Source organism: Dermacentor albipictus, chromosome 2, assembly GCF_038994185.2.
Source record: "Dermacentor albipictus isolate Rhodes 1998 colony chromosome 2, USDA_Dalb.pri_finalv2, whole genome shotgun sequence".
Taxonomy (NCBI): Eukaryota; Metazoa; Arthropoda; class Arachnida; order Ixodida; family Ixodidae; genus Dermacentor; species Dermacentor albipictus.
The window spans coordinates 138,467,152-138,490,334 of NC_091822.1; the positions used below are offsets into that span (position 1 = coordinate 138,467,152).

General features: G+C 45.4%; 1 protein-coding gene and 1 long non-coding RNA gene across 2 annotated transcripts in view; one reads left to right on the forward strand and one right to left on the reverse strand.

Moving 5' to 3' along the window:
• The window catches only part of LOC135917759 (uncharacterized), a 152,133-nt gene that overhangs the window by 28,650 nt on the left and 100,300 nt on the right, over positions 1-23,183 (forward strand). The window contains exon 2 of the long non-coding RNA XR_010569402.2: positions 8,393-8,583. This is a non-coding gene — a long non-coding RNA (uncharacterized lncRNA). The remainder of the gene's footprint in view (positions 1-8,392; positions 8,584-23,183) is intronic.
• The window catches only part of LOC135918710 (uncharacterized), a 485,047-nt gene continuing 466,048 nt past the window's right edge, over positions 4,185-23,183 (reverse strand). Inside the window, exon 5 of the mRNA XM_070534004.1 lies at positions 4,185-4,381. Coding sequence (XP_070390105.1) covers positions 4,274-4,381 — 108 coding nt within the window. The 3' untranslated portion in view covers positions 4,185-4,273. The remainder of the gene's footprint in view (positions 4,382-23,183) is intronic.

The window sequence follows — 23,183 nt, forward strand, 5'->3', positions numbered from 1 at the left end:
ATAAACATATATACCACAGAAAGTGGGCGGGTAAACCACGCCGTGGTAGCTTAGTTGGTAAAATCACTGCATGTGTAATGCGAAGGCGTTGGTTCGTATCGCACCTGCGGACAGTTGTTTTTTCATACACCATCATTTCCATCAATTAATCATTTCTTTCTTACAATTAATACGCATGAGTAATTTCCCCTGTGGTGACCTGGGCATCCTTCTTTTATGGATTCTTATAGTATAAACTGTATTGTATTGTTGTAGGAAACTAAGCAATACACTTCAAAATTATTTTTCTTCTCAGTATCCAGCTCGTCAGTGACGTCTTCAAAAATAACAAAAATCCTCGCGCGCTGTCTACAAAATGCTCTCTTGCATTGATGCAATCGAGTTAATCAGCAGTGATAACGAAACATAAATCTTTAAAGACACACTATAGCTTGCTATGAAGTCAAGTTAAAGTGATAAAAGAATGCTCTACAACATCTAACGCGTCAATATAATTGCGATCGGAGCTTTAGTAACCGAGAAATTGAGGTAAATGTATGACAGGATTTGAGAACCCCCAGCAACATTCCGGTATTAGCCCGATGACAAAGGCACTTCTCATCATAATTTATCTCACTAGTACTCAACTACTCGTATTAAAAAGATCATTTTATTAGGTTATAAGAGGGGAAAAAATGCTACTTGTCTACTTCTCTTCGATGCTAAGAAAAAATAACATTTTGACGTTACCCTTCAGTACTATGGGTTGCCGAAAGGTTTCGTTTTCGCTCGACTCTGCGCGCTCGACTGTGCGCCGCGCACGCTTTGGAGTTTCAGTTGTTTCGTTATCGCGTCGTGCTGCGCTGGTTCTGCTGGCTCGCGAAACTTGCATTTGGAACAAGCAGCGAGAATGCCACGGCATATGATGTCGTGTGATGCGCGAACGGTCCGCAGAACTTGGCCAAGGGCAGTTGCAGCGGCGAATCCAACGTTACTTATCATTGTGTGCCAACGAGTGAACCTCGCCGTTCGAAGTGGTCAAGAGCCGTACCTCTGCCACAGCACGCTGGCAAGGAGCCGATAATCGCATAGTGCGCTGGTTGCACTTTCGCCCAGAGGATTAAGATTTCAACGCCGACTTACTGAAGTCGTGTGGAGTACCTTTCAAAGCAATGCTTTCCCGTAGCGCTGTTCCGTCGGTCTTGCCTGCATTCTCCGAAGAGCAAGAACAACTGCAGGTCGAAGACGAAGCGGTGAGTGCGGCATTCGGGTTTCCCGAAGGAAAAGCTACAGATGTGCGAATATGTACAGCCATGACATACAGTTGCCGTCGTAGTAGTGAGCAACGACGCCGGCAGCGCAAGCCCTCAGCAGCAGGTCACGTTCATCAGTGCTCAAATCGATGAAGTCGTGTCCAGCATCGCGAACCAATGTGTCTCTGTCAGGGTCGTCCATTACAACGAGAGTCAAAGTTGGCGTCATAAAATAAAGAACCAGCTTACTGTCGCGCACTTTCCCTTCGGCTAGCCCCCACAGTTCCGCTTTCGCGCTGCTGTCGGCTCTGTATTATCTCTGTTTCTGGCCACGCGTTTGCGTTTTGCGCAGAAAATCCGAAGCGCCGTCTGCAGGCGCCGTTTTACTCACCGACGGCGCAACGTCACTATGAGACCATGACGTCACCACTCCTCGATCGGAGGGCGGGCAATTTGCACTGCGCTAGAAGTACTTGGACGCTTCAGAACGCATTTTCTCTTGAAATAAGTCTCTTCTTGCATTAAACAAGTGTTTTGAGGTTTCTGGGATGGCATTTCAATAGTCCACGTTGACTTAATACAAATGTTTAGGGTCCCTTTAAATCGTATTCATGCTGTCAGGATTGGGGGCTCAATCCCATCACTCGTTACCCTTTGTCAAGATTGGAGTCCGGCATGAATTCGAAGGTAGCTGGCCCATGCCGTCGTCCAACTTATCCACGCTGAGGACACTGATGAAGGGAAGAACTGCTTCTCATCGAGAACGAGGAATATGGGGTTATTTACAGTATTTAAATCAGTCTAACATGACTGCTTGAGAAAAAGAGTGTCAGTCACACATTCAGAGTGTCAGACAGACATTCACACACAAAAGAGTGTCAGACACACATTCCGATGTCCGGAGCCGACGTCAGAGGGGCACCGTTACGGGAAGCTCGGAGCCATTCTGGGTAGCTCGTTGTCTTGCGTCCCGGTCGGCGCGTGGGAAGCAACAAAAAACGGCTTTCCCGCGGCAGCTCGCTCACGCGTAGCAGATCAGGTCCGCGCTGGGGAGCTCGGGCGCAATAGTTCGCCCGCCGAACTCGTTCCGTCACAACGGCGATTAGGCTAGAGGATGGCGGCGGTGTCAGCACAAAGCCCGCTTCATCGAACGCATCCTAGCTGAAGCGACGGAGAGTGGGGGATGCGTGTCTTGTTCCCCGGTCGTAACTGGGTGGCAATCTTGCATTGCAGCTCGCCATTCTTAACAATGCCTAAAACAATTGCAGAGCTAAATGATATTGTACAATTATTGAGTGAGTTGGTGCAACAAAGGGATCTGTCGTATCTGACGTATCTGTCAGCTTTATTTGGTCATCCGATGTTCAGCTAATTCGCTAATCTATAACGCATGCGCATTCACATGCCTAAAGTATGGACAAGTCCCGCAAAATAAAGTTATTTTCCGTAAAATTGCGCAGTTTCGCTAACCAGCAGCCATGTCTTATCCAGACGAAATACTGATGTAGCGATCACCTTCCACTATATTGACAAGTGTACTTGTTTATATTTCTTGGTTAGTTGCTTTTCACCAGGTAACAATTGTTCAACGTTATCGCTCAGCGCAAGGCGCACCTGCATGTATCCGAAGTTTCTTGAATTTTATCGGTGGTGATCACCGTTGTTTGTCGTCACCGAAACTGACGTGAGCTGATTGTATGCGCGACGCGAATTGGGCAGTACTTTCTGGAAGACACGCGGGCACCAGCGAATACGCTGGTAACTTCGATGACTCATGTATAAAAGCCGACGCGCTTGAGCATCTGATCCCATTTCGACGACATTTCTTCTGTGGGTCCAAGTTCGCCCAATAAATAGCTAGTAACGTCATTCACAGCTTTCCTACTGTGTTCCTGACGTCTCATATATCTTAATTTCTAATGCGAAGCATTCTTGTTGAATGCAGCCTCGTTCATCCTGCCATCTGCCTGGCAGTTTTCGTGAACTACCTATCTAGTGCTCAAAGTGCCGCTTAACCGGTGCGCAACGCCTTTTGTTTCGCGCATCCGCCGTCGGCTTCCCGGAAAAGTGCTCCGGGGTTCTTCCACAAGTGGCGTTTGCTAACGTTATCACGTTAGCCCCTTAAATGTGTAGCAAACTAAGTGATGGTTGACGCTAGATGGCCTAGGCTCGTTAAAGTAACGTGAGGACTCTCTATGCAATAAAGGCCCGTTCCTTCTCGCTTCATTCCACCCTGGGAGCTCGGTATAGTCACAACGTCGCTCTACAGGCCCGTTTCCCGCCAAAATGCCTCATCGCACGAAGCATCTCATTCCAGCCGAGTTCGACGACGGTTAACGTAAGAGCACCGATGCCACTGGTGGTCGTTTTACGCCTTATACTTGCGTTGCTCTACTGAAACGAATACGTTTCGCCGAACATGAACGCTACAAAGCCATGAAATCAATAAGATCACTGAACATGTCAACGTAATGCACGCATTACAACATGATTTGCATAACCATCGCTAACACTTCAATGTAATGTAACATTGTACCTTCAACAACCACGGAGCCACTCCCGATGCACATACGCCCACTTCGCACAAGCATGACAACAGCAGTCACCGTTTCGCTCCTGAAAGTTCATTCGCGAGAACCCTTCTTCTAACAAAACGATGATTCCTCGTGCCACATCATGCTCAAATAGAATTGTAGCTGCCCGAAATTCAGCTTGACAAATTGTCATAATTTTGTACATTTTATAATTAGTTTGAGCGAGGAAAGAAGTGGTAGCGATTGCATTCGCAACTGAAACCTTTTAGTGATTGCTCATGTGCTTTCATGTGTATTGTACCGGTGGAACTGAGCTGATGTCTTCGTCGATCCAGCCCAATGAGTAAAGTATTCTGTGAGGGACTCACGCTACACCAAGGATGGATACTGCACTCTTTTAAGCACGCTGTTGATACTGTTTGGCATGAACACTTCTTTTTTCCGCAGTTGGAGTATTTTGTTGAATGCACGCTGACAAAGCATTGCTGGGACAGTGGACATACGTCCTTAAATGAAGTTCTGAACAGTGGTGGAGCAAGGTGCATCACTGGAGCCAATGTTTCGACAAGGAAAGGTTTCTCCACTTTGACGTGAAGCTTGGTCTTTCTTTAATTTCTGAAAAAAAAAGGAAACTAGCATATATTTGGAGAAGTAGATGAAAGCATACTGGAGAAGATGTTGCTCTGTTTCGTTTCAGGTCCTTTACAGGGACGTTAATGACAAAATTTATTTGACTTGGGGTGGTATTTTGTAAATGTCCACCTAGACACCATGTCCATTTTGTATGCTGCGGAAGTTCTGATTGGCTGGGCTGGGTTATGCATCAGAAGGAAACAGGCACCTTGAGCCAATCAGCACTGATTGATGAATAGACATGCCCACTAGGTGGACACTTACTGACTACCCTCTATATTTTAACGCTAACCTCGTACAAATGCGAAAATTGGCGGTGAGTTCAACTTTCAGAGATGACTGACCACATTAGTGCTATAAAGCAATCTCTCTTACGGTTAGTGTGTAATTGCCGAAGGCATTGCAAAAGTAAAGAAAGCTGGGCGACTTTCTGCGCGCCCGGCACCGTTTTAAAAATATGTTGATGATATGTTTTATAAGATGATGGTTACGAAATATAGCAGACTAAAGTTGACACAGAATCAGTTCATTGAAGAGTGGCACATACCTATTTGCACACATCTAGCGACCAAACATGGCGGACAAAGAAGGTCATTGAAGAGCACCACACACCCAAAATTAAACACCCAATGACCCAAGTTGTTGAGCCCATAAGCAATTCCGAACACGGCTCCAGCAGCACAGCAGTCCGGCGCTCTACCCATTTGAGCACCTAGTCACTCAAGTTGGCAGCATAGAGGTTAGGCGGGGTTATACAACTATACAAGAAGCCAACAAACAGACACCAAAATCAGCATAGGGGAAATTACTTGTACTTATTGATTGAATTAAAGAAATGATAAATTAATCGATACTAAAGTGGATGAAAAAACAACTGACGCTGGTGGGCCATGAACCCATGTCTTCGCATTATACGTGCGATGCTCTTACCAATTCAGCGACCGTGGCGTCGTTCTCCCATCCACTTTCCGAGGCATTTATATGTATCTGCTACAGCTAACCTGAGATTGTTCGCCAGTGCTATCATAGGCTTGACGGCGGATGTGGAACATCTTTGGTCCCGCAGGCATCGCGGCCAGATTATCTTTTTGGGTGAAGGCAACTGGTTATCAAACTCACACATGCTGCTTGAAGGCATATATATATGTATATATATATATATATATATATATATATATATATATGCCTTCAAGCAGCATGTGTGTGTATATATATATATATATATATATATATATATATATATATATATATATATATATATATATATATATATGAAAACGAGGGAATAAGGAAACCGAGGGGCTCGATTTTGTTAATCATGACCACGTAAAGCCAAGAGACAATGACGCCAATGAAAGCATCGGGTAAATTACCTGTTGTTGAAATAGGAACGTACAAAATAATGAAGAAAAGGGAAATGAAAGTGAACAAAAAGATAACTTGTCGCTGGAGGAACCTGAACGAATTGACAGCCTTCGCCGTAGCACAGCTGGTAGCGCAATGCAGAGCTTGCGGCTTCAGCTCCCACCGTTAGTCGGTTCGTCCACTTTTATTTACCTTTTCTTCGTTGTTTTCCACATTCCCGTTGCAACCACATATAATTTCCCCGATGCTTTGCTTGGCGTTATTGGCTGTTGGTTTATGTGGTCATATATATATATATCTTGTGGGATCGGCACGATGCCTCAGTCCACATATACATATAGACCTAAACCAACCTTGGTGAAATTTCCAAAGAATGATAATCAGACTAAGCTGGTGTTTTGGTGCCTACTTCGAACAAGAAGATTGATCGTTTAGGTTCCCTCTCTCATCTAGTAACAAATCTTCTACTGTAATATTAACAAAACCATAATGTTGAAGCAATATTTCATCAATACGGATTGATTTAGTGCTTCTGTTTAATGTCCCTTTGACTCCACGCTCTCTGTAAGTAACATTTCATTGAAGATGATGTGATTTCTTACTTGACATAACCGAAACAGTCGCATTATCTGCCAGCGCAGTAAAAAGAAAGCACTTTCATATAGAAAAGCGCCCTCAGAAGAAAGGGATTTCTCGGTACTTCGCATTACAAGGAAAACAAAACACATGTCTAGTAATGCTAAAAAACCCAAAAATGTAGCGCTAGGTGTTCTTTCTTTTTCTTGTACTACATTTGCATTCGAGGCATTCGGAATGTTGACAATATGCTTCACGGCCTTTCCGGCTAGCATCTCCGGATATGAGATTCCTGGAAGAAACCAGTAAACAGTGAGGGTGGAAAATCCCCTTGTCTTCTCAGTCGCCATGGTTCCGCTCGAGAGCTTTAGTTGAAAGGCTTACATCGCCGAGGAAGTATGGATAGCCGAAATTTTTTTAGAAGGTGCGTTATTTGAACCACACAGGATTTATACTCAGAATACCTAAATAAGCTTTACATTTGGATAAAGAAAGCTTGCTAAATTGAAGGTATCTGTTCGTAGAAGGGTTATCGTTGAGATATTGTGTGACGTGGGAGAATGTTTCATTCGTCATGCATATACATGGAAAGTTCAATTAGGTAGACCAAATTACATAACACAAATGTCAAGACACATACTTCCGGAGTTATGAAACTTATGGAACAGTCACAACATCTTTCCAGAAAGGTGAATCAGAAAAGAATTGCATGCTTTCTTTTCAAGTTTCTAGATGTTGTTTTGTTTCATTAGGTTTCCCACTAAGACTCGAATAATTTGTTTTTAATACTTTTTTATGGCTCCTAGAAATTATCTGATGCAATTTAAGCATAATTGCTCAATTATTTTAGAAATGTGATTCATGGTACTTTGTTTTATTGCAGAAGTTAAACACTATATTCTGTAGTTATGAGGCTGCTTTCTTTTCTTTCTTATTTTTGTGTCGTGATGTAAGTTGTTTCAGTGTGTTTTTTTTTCAATGTTTCTTTCCAACAAAAATTCTTTGCATTACTGTTGATAATGCTGTTTTTCGCTGTTTAATGCTGTTGAAGAATGATGTTTGTCGTATTTGCTGTACATGTCACTTTTTAATATTAATTATGAGCCTTTCGGTGTCCTGTATACTCACCACCGTGTATGTCTCGGAGGCTGGAGCTAGTCAAGCTGCTTCTCAGCTTTTTCCCAGCATCCCTCATCTTCGTGGTGAAAAATGAAGGAACTATTGTCGATATCTTGTATCATGCTTTCCGAACGACTAAAGTACATGACAGGGCTATTTGGCTTTGTATTGAACTTTTTCTTTAAAAAAAAAAAACTAGTGTCTCAGGGGCCGCCAGACGCCTTGATATGGAACTGTGGTATTACTTCACTAATATGTAATTAGGGAGCCTTGTTATTTGCTGAAATTAATAATTAAGACTTTTTGTAATCGAAACCTGCATTATGGCTTTTTGGGTTCAAAGTTCAGCGTTAGCAGATCCCTCTCATACCTCGCAAGAAAGTGGCGGAGCTAGTTGGTGCGTATCATCGGTGCATATAAATTAAGACAAGGATGTCTTACTTCATGCTGGCATAGGCAGTCCGTTCACTAACTAGTCATGAGTTGCGACGCTTTTATTGGAACTTGTTTTCGGATGCCTTCATCAAACTTTTCTGCTATGGTGCAGTCGTTAGCACAAAGGAATTACCAAATTTTCGGAGGTCATCAGAATAGTCATTACTCAACATCACGTAGGGTCAAACTACCGCAGGTACCGAAAAAATACTTTCCTTACGTTACCAGTGGCACTCTAGACCTTAGGTAAAAGAGAAAGAAGCCGAAAGTAAGGTAAAACGCAGAACACTTCGTTCTATATGCAATTTAGGCTGGTGTGAACGACTATGGCACAGATTTGAGGGATAAGGAAAGAGAACTGAGTGGCTCCATTTTTTTTGTGTTACTACCATAAGAAACAAAGAGCCCATAAAGGCATCGTGGCAATTAACTGGTTTTGCTAATTGAAATCTAGAAATTATAAGAAAAAAAACATGAAAGTGGGCGAATTCGTCGCAGGTGAGAGTCGAACCCACATCTTCGACACTACACGTGCTGTGCTTTACTACCATTGGACTGCTGTCCGGTTGACGCTTCCATGCATTCTAAACCAAAGCACTTCTGGAAGGTGTACCCTGGGAGGGTGAGCCAGCGCTAATCACGGTCACGGTGCTGGAAGTGGAGTACGCCAAGGCGGCTTTACCTAGCAGGTGAGCAGCAGCGACTTGATTTAAGCAAGTTTGTTCATCTTGAAATAATATCAGTAAAAATAAAACGAAACACAAACTGAAAAGTTCAAAGCTGGCAGACCAGCTCTGGGCCGTCCGGCAATCCAAAGATGCTGCCCGAGTCCAATGACTTCGAACCGCTACCTGAGGCCACCAACACAACAAGAACTACCAGACCATTCTTTAATAAAGTTTCTTCTTCTTCTACTTCTTCTTCTTCATCTTCTTCTTCTTCTTCTTCTTCTTCTTCTTCTTCTTCTTCTTCTTCTTCTTCTGTGCGTAAATGCATACATTAGTCAGGTTAGTGGATGTTAGTGGGTGCACTCAAGATCAAAGATTTTCTGTAGGCATGCAGATCTGCGCGTTCCCGAACGGCGCTTGGAATAACAGGACTTGCGCATTTTATCTGCAACGAGTGCAAAAACAAGCATCGCCTTTCGAAACCCCAATGCCCATTCTGAAGGCGGCTGATGCATAAAGGAAATTAGGTTTGCCCTGCACGAGGGCCAGCTGTATGGGGCAACGACATCGCGCCCCCCATCCAAACACTGCAAATAATCTGTAAAGTGCTGATGACTGCCAAATATTTGGTGCGATGCTATGCATTTGTACTTGATCGCATTTTAGTTTTTCATGATGTCGAAAAGTCGGATGTCTGGCAGCCACTACTGTGTGCTTGAATATAATGCTTATGGTGTCTGCAGAGCAGCCATCATAATTTAAGTACATAAGGGTTCGCCAATGGCAGCCATATTCGAGGCTGCCATTGGTTGCAGTATTGCTGCAGAGGCAAGATATCGAAGTACAGCATTGTCTTTTTATGCCTCCGACGTCTAGCTGCCTCAATATTTAATTTTTTTCCTCCTTCATCGACTCTATCGTTTGCCTTGTCGCGTTATTTTCACAACATGCAATGCAGCTGCATTATTGAAGGATCCATCAAAACACGCTCAGTGTTTCCGAAACGGCCTGCTTTTGTCAGCGGAGTACCAAAACGCCGACATTGTTTCGTTGAACTCAACTTTGGTGTGCTTTCACGTAGTAAGCACTATCTTGACAAGCTACTGCAATACTTTGTATTTTCCAGCGTCCAAACGATAGCTCCTCTAAAAAAGCGTGATGCCATTGAAACAGTAAAAGCAAATATGTAGTCGAGAGGAATGAAGGGGAAAAAATGCGGGCGTGTTGAAAGAACTTTGGCACGAGTGGTCACAATGAGTCTTTCGAATGTTGCGCATGGGGTTGTTTCATGTTGAAGACTGAAGGTTTTGTATGTGGAATATTCGTGATTTAGCATTCTTGTGACTATGAAGCGTAAAGCTGCCTTACTGCATAGTTGCTTGCTTTTAAATGACGTGTGTGCAAACTGACTAAGGAAAATATCACCGAGAATATGGTGTTAAAAATAAAAGAAAATAATAAAACGTCTGGCTGACCAATCTCAATTCAATGATCGACTCTCAAGGATCTGAAGTCAGTACTTTAGCTGGTATTTCTAGCTGCCACGAATGCTCAGTCATATAAATTGTAAGATACTATATATCGGTTAAGAAAAATGACAACAAAGTTAGATGCTCGTTTATTTTAGTCATGTTCATGGACGAGTTTATTTTTTCCTAATATCTTGGTGCCTTTGTGCAATGCAGCGATTTTTTTGTGTAATTTCCAGTGGTTTACATTGCAAAGTTCCAAAATATTTTAAGTTCCTCTATATAAAATTTTAAAACTTAAACAACCGATTTCATCAGCGTATGTCTGTGCGAAAAGAAAATAACAGCCGTATGACTGCATTTCTTAAGTTATCAAGAAGTGGTAAACACATATTACGTGAATGCAGAGAGACACAGTCAAATCAGCAGGGAAGGGCAAAATTTCCAATAACCTACTCCGTGCTGCCGCCCCTTTTACATTTTATTGTGCCACGCCTGCGAATTTCAGCGGCTCATGCGGTTTCCTACAATGCACGTGCATTCAGGCACCAGCTGCCTCACCTCAACTGCTCGCTCTTGCAGTCGCAGATTATGTGTCATCAAATAGTTAGCGCAGGCCGGCAAGGCTGACTGAAAATGACTGTTTCCGGTAATTAGGCGTAGCTATTAGGGCACTGAGACACGCTCTTCAAAATACAGCGCTGCTGTCTCAGGTTCCAGTGTTGCGAACAGAAAAAAAGTGGATTGTTATGGCGGGGTGTAATCACTTCATCTACTTCATAACCAGCCACCGCCTCACTTGCGGCGAATCTCCGCACAAAAAAGTCAGAAAAAAGAACCGATAAACACAGGGAAATAATGACTAGTTATAGATTTCTTTCGTGGTGAGACACTGTGTTATCTTTCGTGGTCGTGCCGAATCGTCCATCAGTCAGGTTTAAGGTCTTTGCATTCAACGTCCCGTAGCGTGTAACAGAAATAGGCTGAGAGTCATGGGGGTGCGGGTACATCTGCGGACATGCTGGTGTCGACAGGTAATTATGCCAATGGCTGGCGTCTTACACATGCGGCCTCGTGAATGGCGGGACAGCTCCATGCATTGATCTTTGGCCGTTCGGAAGCAGGAAGAGCAGGAGCAGAATGATGCTGTTTATAGACGTATCTAGCCTTAAATATTCAGGCCTGTAATTGCTCCATCAGGGCATCTGGTCAAAAACATTTTTGTTGTTTTGCCTGCCGAAACCACGAGGTAATTACGTGGTAAATCGTAGTTGGGGACTTCGGAATAATTTTGCCCAACTGGGCTTCATCCCAGCGCAACTAAATCTAAGTACACGAGTGTTTTTGAATTTCGCGCCCGTCTAAATGCAGCCGCCGTAGCCGGGATTGAAACCGCGACCTCGAGCTCAGCAGTGCAATGCCATAGTGACTGGCTACCGTGCTGGGTGCGTCTGGCGATCGTGAGTGCGTGAGCTTACCACCAGTTTCTTTATCTAAAGAAGACAAATTGGCTATCTTGATGGCAGGTAGTGGCAGTTGAAAGATTGCGGACAATGCACACAAGCTGGCTCTACCGTGTGCATGATTGACTTCTTTATTATCCTTACTTTCTTTTATAACTTGTGTCGCTTTGTGTACTTATTCAAAGTGACTGCCATTAATATTTACTTGAAAATTACAACTTTTGTAGGTCGTTTTGTGTTTCAAGTGCCTCTTTAAAGTTGCATGCCTAAAATCTACTAGTTAAGGGTGCGTTCCAGCGTAACTTGTGCGGTGTGTGTATGCCACGAAATTGCCTGCTGCATAAAGCTTGTCACTTACAGCTAACGCTGTTTAATGGACTGAACAATGCAGTGAGACTGAGTAAACGTGGCACGCCTCTACGCCTCCGAGCTCAGTTTCACTACAACAAGTGATTAGTGGCTATTTATAAGTAGTGCTAAACTGCGCCACTCGCTCGAAAAGCCAGTTTAAAAGAAGTTTAATTACGAGGCAAACGGCTCCCTTTCTAAAATGAGTAGGACAGCGTCTACTCTGTCGCAATCATGAGGACATGAAAAAAATTACTGTTTAGATTACACAAAGCACGTTAACTAGCGATAGGCACCCCTTGAAGTGTTGAAGCGTGAAATGGCTCCGTGCGCGACCATGGTGGGCGTGGCTTTTCCGCAGGTACATTGTCCGCTGACTTCATTCGCGCGCACGTGAAAACTTCTCCGTGCTAGGCCAGGAGGCCCGGACTTGGACTTTAGTTCTGTTGGCACTAACGAATGTTATTTCTCTCTCTCTCTTTTGCGGTATATACTAATAGGCTCAAAGTTGCCTATTCAAACATTTGCGCTGCTTTTTCAGTGTGTCTCAACCTCAATGATGTCTTAACAGATTTCACAGGATGCAGTCAAAGCTTTATTGTTAAGGCATGATACAAAACGGCAATGTATTAATGGAGTTCTTGCAATGGCATGGAAACATTAATGGACTTCTTGCAATGGCATGGAAACATTGAAGGTGACGAACAGGTTAAAGATAGACATAATGTCGCTCCATTGGCACAAACTCAATTCACGAGTGCTACTGCTAAAATTAGACGAGTACTATTATGCGAGTCTATACCTGATTTTTTAACATTTTGTGCCAATTATATTATTGGCGTTTTCTATAAAGCTGACCTCCTCTGCAGTTTCCAATATGTCATGTTTCATGTCCGTGACATGAAACATGTCCGTGACATAGACTCATGTCCGTTACATAGACTCTATTATGATCCAGCGTCTCAGGTTCGATGTGGTATAAACAGGGCATTTTTTCAAAGATCGTAAACATCATTTAGCTTCGCCTCGTAGTGCGTGAGGGAAAGCGTGCCAAGCAAAGCCATTCAAGAGGAAAGGCAGACGTTCTCATAAGCCCTCCTATGTTACAGAAGCAAATATATTCTTCGAGGCCATCCGTAATTCGATTTTATGATCGTGCTTTCAGGGCTGAAAATATATTTGGGCGATGGAGTAATGAACCATTATACCAACTTGCTCTTAAAGCCTTAGTTACCTGCTTCAATGAGAGAGTGCTTATTTTACATGTATAGAAACGTACAAATACAAAGACCCGCTCGTGTCAAACCACGAAATCACTTTAAATCATAGGTTAGGACGAAAAACTTTTCCTCCTCATCTCCTAAAGCTAAAAAAAAAACATAGGCCGTCACTTACAGACAGTTGCAGACTAGAACATACACCACACCAACGACACTAAGCAGGGTCAATCCAGACCCTTCTAGTGAATGGCCACAGTGAGGCCACGAATACAACTTCGAAGACATGCTCTGGCTGTGGCCTGCCAACGCGGGCACGGACTTTCCTGACTACTCCTCCTGGGACTCAGCGCTCAGAAGCACAGAGCTCATCGCTCAGCTGAAGGCTGTGCAGAGGGCCCGGGCCGTCGCCGAAGGACTCTCTCTACCGGCCCCGACTTGGGTGGAGCAGCCGGATTGATTTAATTATTTCTCCTCAGGATCTAAATAAAGTTCGCACTCACTCAATCAGTACGTTTTGTTTATTTTGTATAACTGAATCGCAACATTTTATTTGCTAATGTATACCACAGAAAGGGCAGACGATGTTTTGTTACCGTTCTACTTTCATATTATTGACTGTTTAATTACGCTTGCGAATTAAAAGTACATTATTAATTTATTTTTCACGAAGAGACCGGCGATACAGTAGTTGCGAAACGTTTCTATATATATCACTCAATCAACGGGTAGGACGGTAACAGAGAGATATTGAAGCATGCACCAAATGAATTCCTTCCTGCGAACTCGCAAGTGTAAATGGTGGAACGAAAAGAGCAGATTGCATTATATTTGCTCCTGATTCTTTACGGAGAAACTCGTATTCTGGCTTATTGATATGCAATGCCACCCGACTTCAAATGGCGATGATGACTTGCATAATTAAGTGAGCAGGACGCACATAAGGATATGAACGGAGCAAAATATTAGTCAGCCTTGCAATGTGTGTAACTCTGATATCCCTCGCTTTGAGTCCCTCGCTTTACAACAAGGTCGCAGCGAATTAGACGTTGCCGAAGAATTTTGCTCAAGACTTGCCAGCTCGCAGCCTCAACGCGCCCTTACGCCATGTGCCACTCCTGTGCCACGGGACTCCTGCATGGATGTAATGTTTTCGGTGGAGGAGCTTGAAGCGGCACTAGCGACTTGCAGGCGCTCTTCGTCACCTGGGCCGGACGGCGTTACCTATGCGGCGCTCGCCAACCTTGGGCAGAATGCACGCCTCATGCTGCTAAACCTTTACAATGAGTCTTGGCGCAACGGTTTGGTTCCACGTGAATGGAAATGCAGCCGCTTGGTTCCACTTCTCAAACCTGGTAAATCACCGTTAAACTTGTCATCGTACCGCCCCATCGCTCTGGCCAGCTGCATAGGGAAAATAATGGAACGAATGATTTTGACGCGCCTGGAATGGTACCTGGAAAGTTACAACGTGTACCCAGAGGCTATGGCTGGCTTCCGGCGTGGGCGCTCATCCATAGATAATGTCATCGATTTGGTCGCGTATGTTCAACATCAAAAACGGATGAAACGACTCACTGCGGCATTATTCCTTGACATAAAAGGCGCCTATGACAATGTAGCACATTATGCCATTATAGAGGCTCTGATTAAAGCAGGAATCGGTGGCCGCACTTTTCAGTGGCTGTGCAGTTATTTGACTGACAGGCATTTCTTCGTGATGACCGAAGAAGGCGCCACGACTCAACACCAAACGTTCTGTGGAGTACCGCAAGGCGGAGTGTTGAGCCCGACGCTATTCAACCTAGTGCTCGTTGGCCTAGTCAGATGCTTGCCCAACACAGTTCAAGTATCAATCTATGCCGACGACATCTGCATTTGGGCGTCTGCTGTAACACGACTGCAGGTACGAGCACGGCTACAAAAGGCAGCTACCTTAACATCACTGTACTTGCAAAAACAGAACTTAGAGCTGTCTTCAGAGAAATGCTGCCTTGTTTCTTTCACTCGGAAGGAAATGAAGCGTTATTCTGTAAGTGTCAACGGCCAAGCAGTTGCACATGCACGTAAACACCGCTTTTTAGGGGTAATTATCGACCGCGACCTATCATGGAGCCCGCACGTTTCGTACCTAAAGAAGAGGTTGCTGACAATAATACATCTCCTCAAGTTTCTCGGCGGAAAGTCATGGGGCACATCGGTGCGATCAATGCTGCAGCTTTATAACGCCTTGTTCCTCGGCTTCGCAAGATACAGCCTCCCTGTGCTTGGAAACACCTGCAAAACAAACCTGCGTGTACTCCAGAGACTACAAGCTCAAGCCCTAAGGACGTGTCTCGGCCTTCCGAGGTGTGCGTCTACAGCGGCAACGATTGTCATAGCTCGAGATCACCCAATAACAACGTACTTGGTAACCGACGCCCTCAGAGCGCATATTCGCCACGTTTCCCGACTACCTTCTCACCACCTTGCCGCTCTACCCGCAGAAAGGCCACACGCAGCTATCAGTCGTATGATTGTTGCCAATCGCACCTCATTGCCAATGAACTACATGCCTGCAGCAAGACCATCCACACCTTTATGGTGCCTGCACAGACCTGAAGTACGCCTCACCATCCCAGGAATCACTAAAACGGCTAACATGCCGTCGTTTGCCCTGAAGCAGACCACATTACAACTTATACATGAGGTGCACAGCGGCCGCGTACACGTTTACATCGATGGCTCAGTCACATCTGCAAGTTCAGCTGCTGCTGTGGTGATACCAACAAGATCCATCGAAATACAGCTGAAAACGTCGCATGTATCATCAACGACAGCTGCTGAACTGGTAGCCTTGCGTGCGGCTCTCCATTTCATTCAGGAGGAACCACCGCATGCATGGTCAGTCTTCTGTGATTCCAAGGCAGCCCTACAGAGTGTACTCTCAGCACTGCGCCATGGATCACATGAACAGCTCGTCGCAGAGATCAGAGAAGTACACCATCGCATAGTTGACGAAGGACACGATATCATATATCAGTGGTTGCCTAGTCACTGTGGCATACACGGCAATGATCGAGCAGACGCAGCAGCCCGATCTGCCCATGACGGCGTCAGGTGCGTTGCCATTCCTCTTTCGAGAGCCGACGCAGCGAAAAAACTTGCCGTACTGGCAAACGACCTGACATTAGCTCAGTGGAATTCATCCGATTTCAGAAGTGCACGACTTCATACCCTGGACCCTACTTTACAACTCCGTATTCCGCCCGAACTTCCACGACGCGACTGTACCCTTCTAGTTCGTCTATGGCTTGGAGTAGCATTTTCAAATGCGTACTCCTTTCTTATCGGAATGTCCGACAACCCACTTTGTGACTTCTGCGGGTGCAATGAAACAATCGCGCACCTTCTTTGTGAGTGCTCTCGTTTCAACCCGCAAAGAGCAGTCCTCTCAGCCACCCTAGACAAACTGGACAAGCGCCCACTGTCAGAAAACAAGATCCTTGGACACTGGCCTACGCGAACATCAGCGCGATCGGCTATGAAGGCACTGCTGCGGTATTTAAAAGACACTGGACTTTCTGACAGATTGTGACTTCACTGTGTGACTCAGGATTGTACGGTGCACTGCATCACAGTAGGAACGCCTTTGCGGGCTGCGTGACAGTGCCCACAGAAACAGTTTGTGTGTACGTGCGTGTGTGTGTAGTTTCTTTTTTTTTTAATCCTTCTCCCTCTCACCTATTGCTTCCCCTTTCCCCTCCCCCAGTACAGGGTAGCCAACCGGAGATAATCTCTGGTTAACCTCCCTGTCTTTCCTTTGCCTTTCTCTCTCTCTCTCTCTTTTGATATACATTAGCCTTATGGGAGGCCGCAACAAACGGCACTCGCCAAAGGCGCCAGGCGGTTTCGATGGACGCCACAATTGCTCTCGCTTGTATTTCTACACGACCGCTATGTACTTTTGCTTTTTATACGTTCCTCGAACGTATTGAAGGAAGGAAAAAGGAAAATGAGAGTGAGGGTATTACGGACAGTCGTAAACATGATTCTTTACGACGTCGGCTGCTTCTTTATTCTTCTATATATCTCCCATCGCAAAAGAGACGCAGAAAAAGTGCTGTTTCGACGTCGGCCAAAAAGCGGCACTATGAATCAAATGAGGAGCATTTTCGTGTACCGATATGCACCGGTTGCATATGACGCAGTTGAAGAGCATTGACTCTACGAATAATAAAAACCTCTACATTAGGCCACGTCCCTACGAGGGACCGCCATATACGTTTAAAGCCAATAAAAATGAAAGGTCCGGCGTCACCTCTGTCTACGCGTCGGCGCTTATGTAAGAGCGGCGTAAGTTCTCCCGATGAACCATTCCCACCGCTGCCGCCGCCAGCGGTCACACCGAACCTCGTAATGCGTTCTGGTTTTAGGAAATGAGTGACCAGCTGTGCAAAAAAAATATGAAAAATTTACGCGCACCGGCCATAAACTTGCCTTTCACTCGGCATGTAAGACGTCATTTCTACTCAACTTAGACATGGCGCAAGAGAACTGAGCGAAGGTCATGGAGGCAACCGCTCTCAGTCAGTCAGTAGAAAAAGAAAAAGAAAACACAACAAGAATTATGACGACCTGGTGGAGTCGTTATATGGTGTTGGACTCCAAACGACGCAAGACGGCGCGCCTGTATATAGACTTGTGGCCTCAGAAGGGGCTTCATCGAACAGCCAGCTTTGCAACGCTGTGCCGTCCCAGTCGTGCTTCTCTGTCGGGTTTATGAGCTGCGTGTTTCTCAAAGCGCGTGGGTGTTGGCCCAGCTACGTGATATTATATCACGGTATATGCCCAAACCGTGCGACGTCAACTTCACGTATTCTATAGCCATGCTGTTGGCATCGCTCGACACCGTTTCGGAATACCTGTCGTAATCACTGCACTTATGTGTAGAGTTACGATGACGCCTAGCCCCCTTACGATTATTATTAACTACGTAGGCAATTTTAGTATAGCGTTGTTGCGCCTCATGTGCTCGGCAAGCAAAGGTCCTAGGTGCTGTATTTGACATAGGGGGCAAGGAGGAAGGAGGAAAGAATAGAAGAAGGCAAGTGTTATGACTAAACGTGCAAAAATGTTCAGATATGAAGACAATAACGGTGCAAGTCCAGATACGGAACAACACTCAAATTACAGTATACTATAATCGTAACATTTTTAACACGAAAGTGTTTTATGCCGGGGCCCACCACATAATGTTCCTGTAAAGGATGTGACGTAGGCGTTAATGCGTATGATACGCTCGTTCTTATCAGGGATGGCGCCGCCATTTAGGAGCCTCGATGCGAAGTACTGCATCACTAACGAGCGCTGAGAGTGAGCGCTTCGGGGCGTAGTCTCAGCGCTGCTTAAGGCAGCGAAGGCTCGCCGACGCAGTGTAGCCTGGTGTAGGTGGTGTAGGGTTGTAGGCCTTCTGCTGAGCTGACGACGCACTTACCGCACATGGTTTCCCTTTCACGTCCGATTAGCCTGTGAGGCCTCGTCGCCTACGGTTTGATCGCAGCTTCAACATGCATCACTAGTGCTTACGAGCCACCTACTGCTTCGCTCGCGATACCACCAACTGCTGCGCTAATCGACACAGAAAAGCAATGAGGTCGACGGGCGAATCACTCTTTGGTCTGGCGAGAGACAGGTCATAGCGTGTAGCAGAACGCCTTCGCGCATACGAGGCGCACGCTGCGAGAGCTGCCGCTCACGTTCCTGTAGCTGAGCCCGTCGCAAATCAACTGACTATCCAAGACACTACGGAGCCGGACCAAAATGCTCGTACCGTTGACGAAGTGACTCGATAGCTGGACCCCAAACGCCAAGCAAACCTACAACGCGGTCGCCGGCGCGGAAAGCGTGCGCCTTTTGTTGCAGTGCAGTGGACCGTGAGTTTCACAAGCAAACATGTGACAGCTTCTGTGAAGACGCGTTTCACTTTCATGTTTTACAGATTCCTATGAAGCAGGTGTCAACCATATCTTTTTTGGGACTTCCCCTTCGCTTGTGCCGGCAACGGATCTCTCTGCCTTCCCACCAAGAGCTACTATGTCTACTCATTATGGAGGGACGGTCTGAAAAATGGCGCCGAATCGTTGCTCCTCGCTTCAGCAATAGTGGAATAAGGCAGTCTGAACAATTGACTGTACATGGTAATTCTTTAGCGCGCACAAACAACGATGGACACAGGTACAGTCTACAAACAAGGGCTGAATTAGTACCAACTCGCTGAGCTTTCACTTGTTCTACAGTTGACTATAGTCGACGCTACACTAGGGCATCGACTGCAGTTGACGCTGCAGACCACCTCAGTCTCAGAAGTGCATTCCAGTCGACTCTTATTGGACAAAAGTTTGCGTATGAACCACCCCGCTTCGGGTGTTCAGCGGATATGACGTTCTTTTGCTGAGCCTGAAGTCACAGGGTTGAAATTCCCGTCGTGGTGGCCATATTTCGATGGGGTCGAAATGTCAAAATCCTCGTGTGCATATATTTAGGCGGACGCTAAAGAACTCCAGGTTGTCAAAATTTTTTCGAAGCCTTACACTAGGCTGCTCTTCTTAACCTGTCTATTGTTTTGGAGCGTTATAACCCGGAATTTGTTTGCCTAGACATCCATGCCGCAACGTGCGCTTAGTTCTCCATCTTGCTATCTTCCTCTGTTCGCCTTCTTTCTTTAGGGTAAATTCAAAACGCCGTCTCGCCAATTTGTGTTTTCTGCAGCTATGCGGCCTAAATTTACAGTTCAGATGTGCTAGATTTTCGAGAAAAAGAGCATGAACAATGCTTGTCAACCCGTAACTCGACCCCACTCAGTTGCAATAATTCGGAGAGAGAGAAAGAGAGAGAAATAGAAGAGAAGAAATAGCAGGGAGGTTAGCCAGACGCATGCCCGGTTTGCTGCCCTGCCCTGGAGGAAGGGGTCTAGGGAATAAAATAGGTAAAGAGGGAGAAGATAGATATAGCACAGTTTCGCGCACTGTTAAAGGTTCGTTCTGAGTATACTACACACGGTCGCCAAGACCCGTCAACTCCAAGTAGTGCAACAACGCTTTCATAGCTTTCAGTACCACCGACGTATGCGGCCATAGTCCAAGAATTCATTTCTGAAAGTGGTCTAGAGTCCAGCCGGTTCAATGCTGTTTGGAGAGCTTCACGCTCGACGTCGTACTGGGGACAGAGATATAGGATGTGTTAAATTTTCTATAGTTCCACAAGAGCCACACATGGGCGTATCCCCCTGTCCAATGCGGAGCGAGTAGGCCGTCGTAAATCCCAGCCCGAGCCAGAAGCGGCACAATACTGTGGCCTCAGAGCGGGAAATTTTGGATGGCACTTGTAGCTTTAAGGATGGATCCAGCCTATGAAGACAACACTACGGGAGGTTAGGAGAAGACCAGTATTTGTGTGTCATAGATTCAGCCACGAGATGACGCTTTCTTGCAGCGTCAGTTCTAGATAAGGGGATTGGAACTGGTCGGACTTCCAGATGGGCTGACGGGCGGCTTCGTCGGCGAGGTCATTATCAGCAATGCAGGTATGTCCAGGTTGCCACTGATATATAATTTCATGCCCTTTAGCGAGAGCCTAATGGTGATATTCTCTTATTTCATATCTGAGCTGCTCATGAGACCTGCCATATAGAGCAAAATGCGAACTCTGAAGTGCTGTCTCAAGTCGCAAAAGGTGACCCATTTCTGGGGTATCTCTTGCAGGAGGGATTTCACGGCAGCCCGAAGCGCAGCAAGCTCTGCCACGGTTGATGCTGTCATGTGTGACAGTTTGAATTTCATCGTACTTTTCGTAGACGGAATTATAACGGCACCTGAAGACCTGGTAGATGAGACTGAACCATCGGTATAGATGTCTATTCGGCCCAAGTAAGTCTCATTAGTAGCAGCTTCATCTGTTTTACACCCATTTTTGGGTAATTAGCGCACTTCTTTACACCCGGAATGCTTGGCGCACCTTAGGCCGTTGGAGACACCACAAGGGGAATGAAAGTCTTGCTGCTGGTATGTGTCCTGATGGCACACAATCCGTATGGATGTTGATAACGCCAAAAAACGCCGCACGAGGTCTCTGCGAGTTCCAGAACGCCAAATAATGATCAGGGACGCGGGAAAGATGAAGGATATACGTCCTCAGACAACCCCCAGCAATGTATGTTGCTGGGGATTGTCCCAACAACGTATAACTGCATCAAGACGATCGATGCAGTTATTGACGTGCAGGGAAGAAGTCTTAAACATGGGAGCAAAGCGTGGCCTTATGAGCTCTCCAATGAACGAACACTCAGAGGAAGAACAACAAGGCCATGCACGCTGTCTTACAGAAATGCCGCTTGAAAAGCAGTCGAAATCAACGGCACCGAAGTCAACGACAGAAACGCGACGTTAACTGGGTACTTCGAAAAGGCACGCTTGTCAGTGTATTTCCATTGGTTGCGAGAAAATGACGCTGCTCGTGGCCTGATTTTTTATATCAAACACCTTTTTTACATACAACCAACAAATATTACTCTAATCAGGCCGCAACACATTGACTATCTGCTCACACGGATATCTTCTGTAAGAAGAAACAAAGTAATTCTTTCACTTAGTAAACTAATTTCTTGGTTACGAACTCTAAGGCTCATCTTTATACGTACTGTGAAGTTGAAGGGAATCTTGGAAAAGGCGTACCAGCGAAACACAAAGGACGTGCACACAAGGAAAAGGCGTTAGACACGGAAGGAAGATGGCTTTTCAACTGTCCGTGCGCACGCGTACCCTTTGTGTTTCGCTGATACCCATTTTTCAAGTTCATCATGCACCAACTGGCCCAAGAGCTCGCGCTAATGAAGGGAGTCATCAAGAAAGTTTAGTTCCCTGTTCAGAGATCTCAAAACGGTCATGTAAACGGAATTTATTGGCCTCAAATTGATCGTGAAGCTTACCGTATTACGCACGCAATACTGCGAAGCACGGCTCATGGTGTAACCCTCCTGCGATGAAGCAAGGTGGCGTAAAGTGAAGCTGCCGTCGCGCTTCCCTCTTTCCGCGATCTTATTCCGATTGGTGCTACGCTCCACTTCTGATAGAATGCATATATAGTCACTTCAAGCAGCAGGGGCGATATGGACCGCTTTATCGCAACGTATGGCCAAGGTTCATTTTCACCACCCTGCTACGTCACAAAAGGGTTCTAGCGCGAGCTGCGTGTCGTAGGGCTGCGTGAGTAAACACGTAGGTTAAACGAATAGTTTGGCAATTATTTCGGCTTACATGAGCGTTTTTAGATGTTGAAATACTCAACTAGACTGCATCGCTGATTCCCTTCCACTTTTGAAAATAAACAGGTGTAAGGTCTGTAACTAAGGAGTTAATTAATGTGATCAGTTAAGTGAATAATTTACTTTGTGGTGGGTTTTTTTTTCTTTCAAGAGCTGTCCGCCCGGGCACATAGTCATCCTGTAGTGACGTGATCCGAGTAGCTGTTTCGTGGCCTTGAAAAATGTGATGTTCGAGATGACAAAACACACTTTATGTGTTGAGCCACGGAGATTGATCTATTCTGAGTTCCCTCCTATATTCTCTGTGTGGCATGCCAATTACCTTGACTGCTTTACTTTCCTTATTGGGATACAACGCTTTAGTTGGTTACTAGGTACACATTAGGAAACATGAACGAGGAACCACGCCTAATAACTGGCTCATTTCATAAAAATAACATGTAACTATAATGCTTTTCCAACTAGCCTTCACGCAAGCCTTAATCTGTACACTCTATGATATCAGTGATCACGTCTCATCAAGCGAGTCGGCAGTTTTCTTTGTGTTGCTCTGTGGCCAATACCAGTGATCGCCTCCTACGATGATTCAATTGGTGTAAGGCATGCGGCTCTAACTTCGAGGTGTGTTGATTTCTGTTTGTACTGTATCGAACCTTTTATATCGAAGGCCAAATTGTCAAAGCCGCTTACCATATGCAGATTATTTCTGTTTTAGACTATCACGCCCCCGGCTAAGTGCAAAGTACGGTCGGGAATTTATTGTCGTTCCTCTTGTGTTTTTCCCATTCTGCCACAAATTTATTTTGTATGCTGCCTTCACTCT